Source organism: Cyprinodon variegatus, unplaced genomic scaffold (assembly GCF_000732505.1).
Source record: "Cyprinodon variegatus isolate N-32 unplaced genomic scaffold, C_variegatus-1.0 Scaffold69, whole genome shotgun sequence".
NCBI classification, from domain to species: domain Eukaryota; kingdom Metazoa; phylum Chordata; class Actinopteri; order Cyprinodontiformes; family Cyprinodontidae; genus Cyprinodon; species Cyprinodon variegatus.
In genome coordinates this window covers 390783-407516 of record NW_015150522.1, presented here as the reverse complement: position 1 = coordinate 407516, position 16734 = coordinate 390783, and the positions used below count along the sequence as shown (strand labels likewise).

Genomic DNA, 16734 nt, shown 5'->3' with positions numbered 1-16734 from the left:
AGAAAATTAGCTATTGAGGAAAACCCTTCTTTCAGACCAGAGAAAAAGAAAAAAAAAACTCCAGGAATAGCTGCAAAAAACTTTCTATGTATTTTCAACAACAGCTTAGATGTTGTTCCCCATTACACCTTCGATCCCATACACTCTTTGATAAGAGGGTGGTGAAAACTGTCCCACTTAATTCATCGTGGGGGGAAATACTGATCTCCTCTTTTACAGTGTGTTACCATTGTAAGTGTTTCTATGACTAAAAATAACCAGCTTTTTTAGACCCAGAGTCATCTGAAAGAGATTTAATTCATACATTTCATACACTTTTTTTATAGACAACAGTGTATATGCTGATGAAACATTGCTTTCTTGTGCTGTCTGGTGGTACATTTTTTTTATATACAGCAATTTATTTTCTACCAGACTCCCAGTGTGCTTCATTTACATTCACAGGCTGACATTCAGATTTTCAATCTATTCAAAACAAAGCTGATCTAAATTTGACTGGACTCATTATTATTCTATGAAAACCACATTGTAAACAGAATATAGAGTATAGAGAACAAGTATAGAGTGCATAAATCACACCATAAAGTGGTGCTTCAGATCATCGTAAGAATCACAGATCACTGCCTTTTTTTTAACCAACTCGGTATACTGAGTGGTGTTTTGAATTGTTCATATTTACGAATACTAAATCAGAGATTTTTTACAATAAAACAACACATATGTTACACAGTTCATGCTGTATTTTGTAAAGATAGCAGCATTATGTTTTTATTGAACATTCTTCATAGAATATTAGTCTACAGATAACTGACAGCCATATAGGAGACGGTAAAGCGGTATTTTTGCTCTGCTTAAAAAAAGCATATTAGTGAGGACTTGTATCCTTCACTTTGTTTTCATAGTTTGATTAACTTCTAGTAACTACACAGTACAGGTTTGAAATGGAGAGGCATGACTTTGCTTCTCAGCTCCAATGTTGAATCTTTTTGGTACTGCAGAACATATCAGAGGGATGAAGTCCAGATTTCCAATGACACATGCAATTTCAATTGCAGAAGCTGTTCTATTTGCAAAATCTGAGAGTACATCACTTCTCAAACAGCAGGGGTCTAATATCTAGGGACAAAAACAATAAATTAAATGTATGACTGCACCTTTGCAATCCATAGATATACAGGAAAACAGGGTAGAGAAAATGCCAAGCCCTATTCAGGGCTAAGAGTCTGCATACATCAAAATGAAAATAAAGCCATTTCGCCACACCGCTGCCTGCCTTAATACTGCTGGGCTCATCCTGAAAGATAGCAGCGATTTATAAAATGAAACAAAATTTACTGTGCAATAAACAGGTGTTTTCCAATTACACATTTCTTCTGTTTTTGTTTGTAACTCTTAAATGTTTTTGCTCGACAAACAAGGTTTAATATCAGACAGAGATGACCTGAGTAATTATGAAATAGCTATCACCACTATCCATGTTACACCATGTGAAAAATGAATGGTTATGATAGCTTTTTATCTAAACAAAGCAAATAATTACAGTAGAAACTGGTTTTTGTATATATACAGTATGTATATAAAAGTAATGATAATAGCAGAACTCTGTGAAGAGGTGAACACATTTCAAACCACTGCATATGAGAAATACTGAAAAAATACATTCAAGGAATAATGCTTCTCTGCATTAGCTTGACTACGGTAGATTGTTCCTCTTCTGTTAAGAAGAAAATGACTTCAGGCAAAGTCTGTTAACAGAAAGAAAATAAAAAGCAGCTCAGAATTACACCTTCATGTCAGCTTATTTGTGTGTTTGCTAAAGCAAGCTTACGCTACGATTTGGGCTTTTAAACTACTTTTTGTTCTTGGTCTTTTTAACTTGCGTTTACTCCGCTTTTTGTGGTCCGATTGTTTTACTAATGTTTTTGCTTTCGTTTCTGCTTTTATTTGTCTTCTATTTTATTATCTAATTCATGTAAAGCACTTTGAATTGTCCATGTACTGAATGTTGCTATACAAATAAAATTGCCTTGCTCTCCCCCTTAAGCAACCTAACTCTTTATAAAAGAAAACTGATAGCAATGGCAACAAGACTGAAATATATATATCCAAGAACTAGTATCCATTTATAGCTCAGAAAACATTGAAGCAATTTAGGAAATTGAAAATCGGCTTCTTTGTGTGTCTGCTAAAAGAAACTGCAAAACAGTTTATAGTTTTTGCTCAACATTTTTGGCCCCTTGCAAGCATTCTAACTATTAACAAATTAAAAATCTACTACAGCCAACAAAACTCCCTTTAAGAAGGCTAGTAGATAATTTCACTAAAACATGGCTATGGCGACACCAGAATCATAATGTCCTTTTAGTTGAGTTATTCTGGCAGCCAGCAACAAGAGCAGACCTGCTGCCACTTCCAGGCTGTAGGAGAGCCAGGCCAAGGCTAACGACCAGCCAAAAGAGACCTGAACAAAGGCAAGATTTTCAGGGGGCACAATCCGCTGAATCTCCTCCATGGCCTGATTGGAGTACTTGATGTAGATGCTGACCCCTGACAGGGTGAAAAGACCTGTTAACATGCAAGACACAAAAAGAAAGCTGCATTTGAATAAGATCAGATCAAACCATTTTTAACACATTCTTTTCTTCCTAGAACAGAGAATTTCATACACCGCTTTGATGTGCAATGAATTTTTTCTGCACATGTTTTTATGCTTCATCATTGTGTGCTGTAATCACAGTAATTTATGATATAAAACTGTCCATGCATCAATTTTCTATAGCCAATTTAGACAGAGTGCAGGCGTTTCTGACAGATAGGAGGTGAGAGCACGGCGGTCAAACAAACAGAACCACACAGAATCAGGAGCTCATTTTCATGCCTGTGGCCAAATAATTCCTCTGTGGCTGTGGAAAAAATATTTCTGTTTTGGCTTAAAAAGTGTAGAACAAATTGTTGTTTTAACCCAGCTGTCAAAAAAATGCAACAGCCAAACAAAAACAGTTTATTTCCAATTTCTTAGGCATTCAAACTATACAGTCTTGGTCAATATAACAGAATATATGTTCTTATGAGGCTTTGAAAGTTACAACTCCACATAAATATTCAAATTACCTTTCATTGAGCCATCATTTTTTGAATATAAAGTGTTTAATTCGTTTAATATACACTGTTAAATAGAATATAGGGAACACATCCTAGATCTGAATGAATGAAATATTCACATTGAATATTTTGTTCTGTAAAAAGTTGAATGTCCTGACAACAAAATCACATAAAATCATCAGTAGAAATCTATTTCATTAACGGGCACCTGCAGCCTCTGGCGCTGACACACACAGCAAACCTTCATGCCACAGCTTGCATTAATGTGCCATCCTGGATGAGCTGAAGTACCTGAGCCACTTGTGTGGGTTGTAGAATCCATCTTATGCTACAACAAGTGTGAAAGCACTAGGGATGCACCAATCCACTTTTTTCACCTCCGATACGATACCGATATTTGAAGTTTGACGTTGGCCAAAACCGATACAAAAAACAGCACTGAATTATTACCTAAAAAAATTGTTTTATTGTGTGAAAAAAAACAACTTGGATCATTCTTCTGTGCATATGATTTGACATCCCTTTTCTAAAAAAAAAAAAAGAAAAACAACCCAAATATAAATGTTATGACTCATTTATTTAACAACTGTGCACAAAATTTCACTTTATTGCTTTGCTTCCATCAAAGTTGGCTGCTTCCCGCTGCTTCCTTCCTTATTACCGAGTCCAATAATCTCTGCATGTTCCCTGTAATGAAATTTCGGGAGGTGTTTCATTAAGTTGATGATGTTATAATTTTAAGATTTAACACCGCCCCTCGGAACATTTCTCCCACAAATATTGCACGTAGCCATTGGGCTAGTAGGCCGACCGTGCGTGAAAAACCTCCACACCACAGATTTTTTCGCTCACTCCATAAAAAATATGTCCGTGTTGTGTTGTTGCGCTGCATGATGGCAGAGCATAACATAGAGTTAGAATGAATAGATCGGCCCCTATATCAGGTCAATTGTCACTGATACCGAGTTTTATTTCTTTATATCTGGACCGATACCGATAAAAATATCAGATCGGTGCATCCCTAGAAAGCACCACCAAAATTAAAACATAACCAAAATATCAGAAAGAAAGCATAGGTACTGAGAAGTGGTCTGTGATCCAGACCTGCTTCACCACTCCTTAATTGAGTGTCTTGCTAATTACCAATAATGTCCACTTGTTGCCTATCCTATTTGCACAACAGCACGTGAAACTGACTGTCAATCAGTATTGCTTCCAAAGTGGACAGTTTGATTTCAGAGAAGTTTGATTTGATTTAATTTATAGTGTGTTGTTTACGTGCTCCCTTTATTTTTTTGAGCATTTGTAAGACATTGACCTTGTAAAATGTTTTATAAGGTCATATGACGGAGCATCATCATCAAGTATCCCGTGGTGTACGTCCTTTCAAATACAAAAACCCAGATCATTGCTTGATACTCAACAGGCTCCATTTCAGACTTGACTGAATTCAAACATCTGTTAATTTAGAAACCGCAATTAGTTCAGAGCTGTTATTTGCCACTTAAATCTATAAAGATTTAAATAATCGCACATACAAATTTCAACTAGATCAAACAACTGGAAGTGTGTTAGGGGCATTACTTATTGAACGCCCCTCGTAAATGCAAAGACATAGAGATAGAAAGTTAGTTGCTATGTATATATTTGCTATGTGATGCATTTTAAGCCTTCTAGGAAGCATTAAAAACATATTAATGATACAGTCCTTTTCTAGGAAAGTTTGTGTTTTTTATACAGTATTTTTTGAGAGTATGATTACTATTCATTTATTGGGGTTTCTTTCTGTTTTTTTTTTTTTTTATCAATCTGCATTTTCAAATGTCAAGAAGAAAAATGTTTGCGATTTGTAAATAGTGAGATCTCTCGGCACAGCACGGTAGAAATAAAAAAGAACAGAAAAAGGCATAAAGTCACTTTGCCCTCTTACTTTAACCTCCTGTCAGTGTGTGTTTGTGGATGTGTGCATGCCTATAGATTTAAAGCCTGTTCAAAGGAGCATAACCCTCTCCAGTGAAAAGTGGCTTTGAGCCCACTGACAGGTGTTAATATGTTATTGTCATCGAAAGGATAGATGGGGTCAGCAGCCAGGATAAAGTCAGCAGCTCACAAAAAGGGCGCTATGTTTTAAGATAGGTTGGTCTATTGAATGCTACTCAAAAAGTATTCATACCCTTTAAACTTTTTTCCATATTTTCCACATTACAAGATAAAACCTCAGGCAACTTTCAGCACATTTCATGCACAAGGCAACTTGATGTGCCTCAAAGCAATACCTACAATACAAACACAATAAAACAAATTAAATCAATAGAAATATATAAAAATACATATTCCCCATAGGGAATGCTAAATAGGCATGTTTTCAACCTGGACTTAATCATAGTTAGGGTTGAGGATTGTTTTACGTCCTAACTGAGGCTGTTCCAGACCTGAAGGATACATTGAAAATGAAATGAGCCTCACCATGTTTAATGGTGACTCTGGGGACCACCAGGAGACCCCTCCCTAAGGATCTCAGTGTCACGGTCTTGGTTCTGTTATGTTTTACTTTGCTCCATGTTTTCTAGTTTTATTGGTTTATTTCCTATTTTGTTGTATTTTCTGGATATATTTGAGCTTTTAGGTTTTTATTTGTTGCCCTCTCCTTTTCCCTAGCTCCTTCCTAGACTGCTCTCTTCACACCTGCTCCCAATCTGCTCGTTAGTCCTCTCTTTGTTCAGTCTACCATAAATACTCTCTTTGTGCAGTTCCTCTGTGCTGGTTCCTCGTCTTTCCTCGTCTTTTCTTGGCTTCTCATGTTTGTTTCCCCTGATGTCTCCAAGGTTCTGTTTTTTTCTGTATTTTTTTTCTGTTGGATTTTTGGATTCCTGCCTCAGTTGCCTGTGAGTACTACAGTAAGTCATTTCATTAAATCTTCAAGAAACTCACCTCTGCCTCCCCACCTCTGGATTTGGGTTCTCAGACCTTGACACTCAAGGCCCTAGATGGTTCATACGGCTATAGCATGTCAGAGATGTACTTTGGTGCTAAACCCTGAAAAGACTTGTAGACATGTAGAGCTTTTTTAAAGTCTATTCTCTAAGCCATAGAGAGCCAGTGCAGACACCGGAGCGTTGGACTAATGTGGTTGTAAATCCTGGTTCTGGTCAGGTCTCGAGCAACAGCATTTTGGATCAACTGTAGTTGTCTAACAGCTCGTTTGAGAAGGCCAGTGAGCAGGTAGTTAAAAAAAGTCTAACCTGTTGGAGACAAACAAATACATGGATTAATCTCTCCAAGTCTGGTTTAGTTAAGTTTTTTAGATGGTAAAAGGCCAGTGATGTAATGGACTTAATATGACTGTTTAAATTCAGGTCTGAGTCCATGATTATGCTGAAATTTCTAACTTGATTTTCTGATTGAGTCAGGGTTTTAATGATCAATTGGACAGTCCACATGAAACATAAAAGGAAGGCTTGAAATAATTTAAGAGTAACCTGCATTAAACTTTGCCAGCAGTTTCATCCTGACCTGTTTATTGTGTTGTCTTCTACAGAACAAAGGTAACTTTCACCTCCCATCTGCTAGAACTGTCTTTTTGTATTATTTATGTTTCAATTTCTAGATCAGTTAATTAAAGAAAATGAAAGCAAAAATCTTGGTGTACGTATAATTTGTATCCTGATAAAGAGTAGGAAAGATGAACTGTTTGATTGTGGGACCTCTTTGTCTCTCTTGAGAAATTCATAATTATTAGCGTCATATTTTTTCTAAAGCGACTGAATAAACAGTTGACAATGCTAGACTAATTACAAATTGTGAAACAACTTTATTACTAAGAGCCAATTATGCTATAAAAACACTGCTAAGAGAAAAAAAGGAAAAAAAACAACAGCTGCAAAATTATGCTTGGTTTCAGTTTATTGGAAAACCTGAGCTCACTCCCCAAATTGAAGCAACATTTCAGTTTAACAATAAAAAACTTAGCAAAGTTAAGCAGCATTGTTTATGATAAAAAATCGATATGGATTTAAACTCTTCTAAAGTAGTATTTTTTTTTTATGAGTTAAAGTTTCTTTTTACTTAAAAGAAAAACAAAAAAACAAAAACAAGCAATTATGTTTAACTGGAAATATCATAGTTGAGGAAAGTTATTTCCTGTAACCATATAAAGTTTTTGAATTTCTTGATTGATTTGGCTAAGAGTAAACAACACAAAAGGTCTTCATGCTGTGAGGCAACAATGGTCACTGCAATTATACAACAGCAGAGCAGCTTTTGTGAATTTATTCCCCAGTCATATGCAAATTATCTCAGTTTGCTGCCTCCAAAAATATAATCTGATCATTGACTCCACACAATGGAACAGTGCTGTAAGGCTGCCTTTCGGATGGCGACTAGATGTTCAGTAGTTTATCTGTGATCATTTTCCTTTCTTTTTCTCTTGTGCTTTGCAGTGGACTGAGGAGTTGTCTTGCTAATAGTTACTCCAGGGGTGAGAGCACAAGAATAATACAATTAAATTTCTGTCATGAGCAAAACATCTTTGTATTCTGCCATTAAACATGCAATTCGAACTGACCTTTAGATGTAGGGCATGCTGCAAGGGTAAAACACTTCAAGCTTCACAATCTGCAGCTCTATTTACTTAACGTAATTAGTGATATTTAAAATTCACAACTGCTTGTTCTTTTTCTCTCTACAGTATACAGTATAAAGACTTTACAACACTACCTTGACAAATATAAGAATTAAGTGCTACAGCAGTCTGCAATGGTCCTTATTTGACTATAAAGCATTGGAAAAGAAGAATGTTCCGTCATCTCATGGTCACCTAGGCTCGTTTAAAATATAGAGATATTTTTTCTGTGTATGATAGTGGTGGTAAAAGAGGGACTGCAAAATGACACAACCCTCCCCCAAATCTCTGACAGGAACATATCAAAATGTGATAATGCATTAAACAACGTGATAAAAGCAGCACAAAAATACCATAATGCATTACCTCACTTTTTTCTGTTTACTGGTGTTTTGAAGGTGGGAGAGCTCAGCGTTTGAAGGTACTTTGATGTGGTTTGAACATGACTCTAACTAGGTATATCAGCGGGATCTCGGGGCGGGGTTGGGGGGTATAATAAAACCGTATGAATGGGCAAGGTTGTTAAAAATACCACCTGGTTTGTTTTAGGTCCTTCAGTTTTTGTTTTTCGATATTTTTGCTTTTAGACAGCATCTTTTTTTTTTCTATTTCAGTAACACCCATGGTGTATCCTGAAATTTCCGGACAATCTTTGTGCTCTGCTGTATTTATTGCCTCCATTGAAAATTGGAATGTGTCACTCGACAGAAAGAAAATCTAAGTTTTATAGTATGGCTGGTGGGAAAATGCCTTTTTCATCCAACCTGTAAAGTAAATTTTCTTCCTGCATACAATTGTATTTCTATTGAAAGAAGATATTTTTTTTCAAATATCAACACTAAAAAACAAGAGCCATAATTCTATAATTATCTTTATCTAAATGCAATGGTATAGAGGCAGGACCTAATATAGAACTGTCACGATTCTGCCCTTTGTGGACTTTTTGGTTCAGTTGAAGTTTCTGTTTGAGTTTATATTTTTATGTCATGCTGTGTTTTCTTGGTAATTGGTTTCTTTTCCATTTTGTGTCATTGTAGTTGTTTTCTGGTTATATGTACGCAGTGTTGTGTTTTTTGTGTTGCTCTCTGTTGTCCCTTTGTGCCAGTCTCCTTTCCCCTACTGTAGCTTCTAGCTACTTCTATCCACACTTGCTCCCTATTAGCTGATTACCCCAGTCTTTGTTCTGTCTCCCATATATATACACCTCCTGTGCAGTTCCTCACTGCTGGTTTCTCTTCATTTCTTTGATCTTCATGTGTGGTTTTCCCTGGCAGTGGTGTTTTTTGACAGCCATCTTAGATTCAGGACGAAAACTATTATTAGTTTTAGTCATTACGATATGTGATAGTTTAAATCGGTTTTAGTGGACTAAAACTTAATAAGGTTTTAGTCAGTTTTATATGGCAAAAAAAAAAAAAAAGTTGACCTCTACAATTTTGAATAACAACCAGATTATTTACCAAACTGACAGCCTAGATACTACAATTGTTGGAGATACAATGCTGCTGTGCAGTTCATCATGGCAACCTTTTATTTGCAGAATTCAAATAAAAAATTTTTTTATGAAGCAATGCCCTACTTTATACAAAAGTGTGTCACAAACGTTGTGAAAATAGCAAATCTAGTTCAACACATTATGTTGGTTAATGTAGAAGACACACAAGCTAACAAAATGAACAATAAAGGGATGGTTTTAGACATACAAGGTTTCCATCTCAAAGCAAATACTTCCTTTTCACATAAAAAAATACAGAGAGAACCTACATAATTGCCTTGTAATGTCTTTTCAAAACAGACCTAAATCGATTGAATATCTTAATTAAAATGTTGAAATATTTAAAGGAAACGGAGGAAATGTTTTAATATCAATACTAGGAAACATTTACATCACATTTAAATAGATAGAAATGAGAACAATAACAGAGAAATATTTAAAGATCTATGTGCCTTTTCACCTGGCTCTTTATCCAAAAATAAAAAAGTATGCAATTAAATATTTTCTTTGGATATAATTTAGGGATTCCTTTTGGTAGAAATGAAAGAATGTTTAGTATAGCTTCTTGTGAGTTGGAAGAAATAGAATCTTAGTTAGTCAAAGGGATTTTTTGCGCTTGGCAGAGGATGATCACTTAAATACTTTATGAAGTAGCAAGAGAAGGAAGAACCATCAGCATGGAGCGAAAAGTGCAGATTCTGAGCTAAGCCACGCAAAGACGCATTTCTGCACAACCACAGCTGGAAGAACAGGTAGTCAGAGTTCAGCACACGCAATTCCAGGTTATTTTCTCCCGTGCTGCTGCTGCCATGGTCCAGCTGTGGTCAAGGAGAATGTGCACCTTTGCACGCCAGGGGGGCTGCATGACCAAACAAGTCACAGCAGCACAGCTGATACTGCTTAGCTTGTGTAACAGATTAAAGCACAATTATGCCTTTTAAACGTCTGACTGACAACCCGCTAATATTTTGTCTCGTTGAGGAAAACTCATACCCAGGAGTCGTAAAGTTTTTGCCATCATGAAAAAAGGAGCGTCAATGAAATAATTTCATCATCATCATCATCATCATCATCATCATCATTGACGAAAACAATACTGCTACCTGGTGTCTCCTGGTTTTGATTTCTAGTTTATTGTTCCTGGATTTGTATTTCTGCTGCCAACTACATAACATTAAATCTGCAAGAACTCATCTCTGGATTTGGGTCCTCAACCAACTTCCACCCAACCCTGACACAAACAATACACATACATTTTAATTTGGGGGAAAATTGAAAGATAATAAAGGGATCTATTATTTAAGAAAAACTCAGATATTTCACAAAGATATATTGTGAAGTGTTACTGTGAAACTGCAGTCATCAACAAGTCAATTAAGCCATTATCCACACTGAAGTGTTTTTTTGGTAATGGGCCTTAAAATAAGCAGCATCTTCAGAAACCATCTTGCAGTCCTCATCTGGTGTATCCAACTGTTTCCATAAATACGTTAAAATTGATCCTTATTCAGCTTTTCCATTGATGTGGAACGTGGACAAACAATTTAAAAAATATATATTTTCTGACACATAAAAATGTTTTTTAGTAAGAAAACACTAAACCAGGTAGGCACTTCAACATATTACATGTTTTTTTGGATTGACAGCCTCTGAGAATGCTCACCTCACATTATGTTATTCATCTAAACAAACAAAGAAAGACCTCTAAACAGAAATATGGCTTATGAATATATGTCTGCTTATTGTTAAGGCTTCAGTAAGTCTTTTCAAATGGTACCACTTCAGAATTCATTGAGCTGTGGGTGGGTAAACGTGGGTAGGGAGGACACTTCCCCTTCAGTAACCACACTCGGAAAGGTTTATTGCCACATGGATCATTAAAAATATCCACATCTTAAATTTAAATAACACAATAAAAGCAAGGGAATAGAATGTGCATAGTAGAAGTCAACATTACAGGGGAGTTGACAGCCAGGCCAACTAGGCCACCACCAGTGTTTATGATTTCATAACATATAGCCAAGAACATATTTATCTGAAGATGCTGTCTTAGATATGTGGCACAAGGCTTTATGATAAATGCTTTAGGTTAAACTATTTATATTGGGGTAGAAAATTATCATTAGACAGGGGGTGTTTTTGGAGTGCATTATTGTAATTCACCTAAACTCAAGAATAAAACATGCACAATAGGTGAAATATTGGTTAAAATAAGGACTGATTTTAATAAAGTATAAGCTGATTAATTTGAAAAATTTAAGGCTTGCACAATTACTGCATGCCTCTAAAATTTATTGAGATATTGGTAATTTCTGGAAAATTGCAGTTCTTTTGCTTGTGGGCATCAGAGTAACAGTGCTGGAGTGAAGACTGTAACGCCTACCTGAGTGCTGGTAAAATTGTGATGCCTGGAGTTACATTCATCCCTGTGTTAAATTATAGGCAGCATTAGGTCCTCACAGAGCACTTGAAAATCATTCTGTATCCATTAGAGTTGATAATTCTCAAGGCTACTGTACTTCGTATTTCTCTTCTTTCTTATTACGTGATGAATCACATGTAAATGTTCTCTTTCTGAACCCACATTTGAGATGGTGCCTTCATTGTCACTAGTTCAGTCTGTTACGTACTGACGTTTCAGTTCACAGTTTCACAGGTACACTGACTGTCTTGGCTGTTATACTTTTTCTGCCCTTCTTTAATACATCTTTTTCCAATTTCGACGATGGACATGAATTTAAATGAGCTTCAAGTTGGGACATAACATAAAAAAGAATGTAGCAAAAATTATAAGCAAGACCTTAACCAAGCAACAACAGACTTTCTTCCAAAACAATCTAACAGTTAATTAGGGGGAAATAAAGTCAACATTATGATGATTAAAACTTTGAAAATGAAAGGCTTACAGTACCAATTTATCTCAGTGATATAACTTTTGGAAATCCTTTTGATTGGAAACAGTACAAATTAAGCAAAATGCAGGAGGGAATACAGATTTAGCTGTGGCTATTCTAGGAACAAAAAACATATGTGTACATACTTAAACAATTCCATTGTAAACAGAACTCAGGTAATCTTCACATGCAAAAATATGCTGGAGCAGTGTCAGCTTCTTGTAGAGACTGAATACAATTCTTTTATAACGCAACAACAGCGTTTGAGGGTTGGGAGTAATGAGGTGCTCACAAACTCTGTAAGCCATTATTTTGTTTTGCTCATTAGTTTGTTATTCTCTTGATACACAGTCACTTAAGGAAATTAATATGGCTTATCTTACCCTAATAATTTATCATCATCACCCACTGACACAGCACAACAGGCAAAAATAAACATGTCAAAATGAACTATGATTTCTTTGTCTGCAAATTGCAAAAATACTTTTTTTTTTGAAACATTTTTTCTTTACACCTTTGTATAACTAAAACTGCTTTTTCCATCACAGTCAGTCTACTCAAGAATATTTCTCACAATAGAGAGACCGAAACTGAATTTTCAAGGTCCTTTTCACTCGTTAACCCTTTTCTGTGTTTACTTTAAGGATGGTTTTTGCCACGTATTCGACTTTAGTGTAGCCTACATACAAAGCAATCATCAAAAATTCAAGCTTAGCAGCACTTCAAGACCTGTGGGTGAACTTACCGCAGAGCAGAAAGTAGCAAGCCGATGCAGCCAGCAACTTGGGACTGCGGGCCAACGAGCTGACAAGCCCAAAAATCCATCCTAACACCAGGAGGACCAGGCTGAGAGGCAGAACAATGACCACCACTTTGTGCAGGCCTGCAAAGATTCACATTTCCAGGACACAGAAATATGTGGGGGGGTTTGTTAAGACAGTCTGAACTTAACTACTGTATTTGCGAGTAATACTGTGTGCAATCAAGTGTAAAAGCACCAGACACTTCCAAATTGATTTTATCGGGGGTTTCTTTGGGCTCTTATTTCTACTGTCAGTAGAGGATAATCAACCAGCATGACTGACATAGCCATTCGGCAAATAATTTAATGCTATCTCTAGATAGATTGTAAACAAGGCCTCTTTGAAACCCCTGTGGACCCTGATCGAATCTGAGGACAGTGCAAACCACTGTTCCTCCACAGAATTTCCCTGTAGGTGTATTGTTATCTGGTGAACATAGTCCAGGTTAATCTCTGTAAATAAGAATATTGTGAGAAAGTATTTAATGACCCATCTGGAAAAATGTGAACTAAGATTTTCTAGACGCAGAGTAATAAAATTCATAAATATTATTTTGTTATACAATTATAGCTTATGGATATAAAATACAGAATTTAAGGTATATTAGCACATAACAACAGCTACCACAACAACAAATTCCTCTACACAGTTACCAGGCAGAATACTGACTTTGATGCGCAACAGTAAAATTATGTAGAGTTTTATATAGGTATACTAATGGAAAGCGGAAGAAGAAATTGTATAAGAAAAAGGTTATACGAGCACCAAGATAACTGCAGCTTTGAGGGGTAAAAGCCACTAAAGATTCTTGGAGGGAATCACAAGATGTGGACTGTGGGCGAGGATAAAGTACTCGTTTTTTTTTTTCTTTCCATAAATTATGTGCAAAATACTTTGGAAGCATACTGCCTGGGTTAGGGGAAAAAAGAATGGACTGTTAAATTCTCAATTTCAACATGGTTAAAGAGTGTGGAGGCAGAAAGCAGAGGCGCAGAATCTGAAACACTTGAGGATCCAGGTTGAATAAATTTGACCTACACCTGCTGGTGTAGGTCAAATTTATTTGATCAAGTCCAAGGTCAGTACACTTGTCAACCAGGAAGTGTTTCAGCCTTTAATGTTTCCCTCTGCTGACAAGGTTGTGGTGAAATTGTCTTCATTTTCCAGCAGGACTTAACAATTGCTCATTCATCCAAAATGTTTCAATGAACACTGTGCTAGTCAGAAACCCTAAACCCATCTACCTAATCTACCTCTGTACACTGATGAAATAACTAAAATCCAAAATGCAGCAGCACCTCTAGCATGGCACTTTCAAAAATGCAAATGCTACTTTTAATGCCACTGAAACTGGTATGCCAGTTTTAAAACTCCTATGCCACTTTAAAACTATTGCCACTTATATAAGTAACTTTAGAATAAAGTTACACAACTTAAAATGGCAGTTACAAAAATTTCCAGTTCCATCACACTTCTGCTTGGTGGCATATTCCACTTTTTTTAACCTGGCATGCCACTTCTATCTGGTGGCACATTCCATTTTTTTAAACTGACATGCCACTTGTGTTTGGTGGCATGCTCCACATTTGTACTGGCATTGCCCTTTCATCTGGTTGCAAATTCAACTTTTTTTCTGTCATGAAACATCTATCTTTTTGCATATTCCACTTTTTTTTTACTGACATGCCACCTGTGTTTGGTGGAATATTTAAGTTTTTTACTGGCATGCCTCATGTACATGTGCAACATTGTGCGGTAACCATCTATTGTTTTCAACCAAAAGAAGGAATCAAGAGTTTCTGCTAATGCTTAGATCATGTACCATCAACGGCTTACAGCAATACTGGAAAATGGCTGTTGCTTTCAGGACACTCTGTCACACAGTCAAAGAAAACACAGCTAAGCTAGGACACACACACATGGACTACGCTGCAACCAAATACATATGCATTATGACACGGTACCTTATAACTGCATTGCATTACAACTGCCATAGCGGTTTGAATAGACTGATAATATCCAAAATGAAATGAACTTCAACCTACTAAAAAATGTTTATTGGTCAACAGAGATAAATTACTAAAAGCAGACTTGAAAGAAATTACCTTTTAGATAATTGTGCCTACGTGCAAAAGCCATTTTAGGTCAAGTTTTTGGTCAACTGTTTATGAAAAGAGACTCACCTAGAAGATGCTTCTCTGTATCTGATAGACTGGACATATTAGCCGTGAAAGAGGAAATGACCGAACTCATATTTGCACCTGAAAATGTCAGAGGAAAAGGTTATGTGACAGAGTTAGGGGACAAAACTAAAAGAATGAAAGAAAAAAAATAGATAAATGAGAAGGAATCTGGCCACCATTTTCTATTTAAAACAGCCCAGTGTGTTTGTGTTACACAGAGAATTCCTGTCCCTTCATATTCAGCTATTGATCAGATAAAAAGCTTCATGTTGGTAATTCCCTATTATTCCAAGAACTGTGGGTGTAACCAGCAACCAATTAAACACATTAAGGACCACAAACTGTGCAGACTAAAAGCATGATACATTACAGCACTCACAAAACATCCCTTTTCTCACCTTTAGGCTACGACATGATATTGAAAGAAAAAGCTCAGTGATAAATGTTGAGAATTTTGCACATTAAACACAATGCCCACAAAAGCTACTATACTGGAGTTCACTTAAGTAGCTTCCATATATATTTTAGACTTGGTCACATGAAAAAAAAGGGGTGATCTGGCTGTTTCTGCACCTGGGTTCTGCACAGCGAGAAGATGAGAGTCTAATCAGGGGCTGAGAGATGCTGATGATTAGAGTGTTTAAGCATCACCACAAACAATAAAAAAAACAGCAAAAAAAAAATGAAAAAGGTGATCAAAAAAAAAATGTGTTTTAAGAAATCCACAATTTATGTATTTCATACATTTATTCAATTTATATCTGCTTGAATAGAAAAATGTTAAGTAATGAAAGTCCTCTAAAGATTGCAAATTACAGGACAAAGTTCCGCGATAATTAAAGGTTGATATTTTGTGAAAGATAAATAATCTGATGCATTTATAATCGTATTACTAATTGAATATCAAATGCACAAACCTTCAATGATTCTCCACAATCCAGAGTGTGAACTTAGGTCGTTTGGACCCGTGTGATTGGGTTTATTTCCATCGATTATGTACCAGTAATCAGTCCCGATGGCCAAAGCAAGGAAGGTAAAGCTTAGCAAACCAGAAAGCCCAGCCGAGAGCACCACCAGTCCGTACTTCATTGTTCAGTCCTCAGAGCAGTAACAGCTTAAATGTGTCTATATCTCAGGGCGCGCTCCGAGGTTTTTGGTGCGTAAAAGCTCTCCAGTCGGATCCTTCCCAATAAACTGATGCGTCTCCATTCTAAAATACAGTTATGGAAATATAAGAAATAAAAAACTAAAAACACACAAACAACAAAATATCCCACTGGATATATTCCCCTGATGGATATTGAGCATATGTTAAAAAATAAAAACATAAGTTAAATGTGAGCTTTCTAGTTTCCTGTCATCCCTCATCACTGTGAGGCAACGACTGCTGTGTGCTTTTTGTGGCGCTGCTGGATGAATCCATATGATCAAGTTAAGGAAATAAAATGACTTACTTCTTGTAAGCACTTTCAGAATAAAATCCTTCCCAGGAAACAGGCTGAATGAAACGTGCCACGCTGGTTGCTCTTTTAAGAAAATAAAACGCCCACCTTTCACGAACAGTACAGATAGTTTACTGCAGTGGCGGTTCTAGACCAAAATGTACCAGGGGGCAAGGAGGGGGCCAGTGTTGCTT

The 16734-nt window shown here is 36.4% G+C and overlaps 1 protein-coding gene across 1 annotated transcript; it reads right to left on the bottom strand.

The window, feature by feature from the left end:
- Window positions 1–331: 331 nt before the first annotated feature.
- tmem235 (transmembrane protein 235) lies at window positions 332–16463 on the bottom strand. The gene is made up of 4 exons (XM_015372146.1): window positions 16016–16463; window positions 15099–15176; window positions 12858–12995; window positions 332–2565 (listed from the first exon to the last, which is right to left on the bottom strand). The coding sequence occupies exons 1-4, from the start codon at window positions 16185–16187 to the stop codon at window positions 2321–2323; spliced, it is 633 nt and encodes a 210-aa protein (XP_015227632.1). The 5' UTR covers window positions 16188–16463; the 3' UTR covers window positions 332–2320.
- Window positions 16464–16734: the final 271 nt, after the last annotated feature.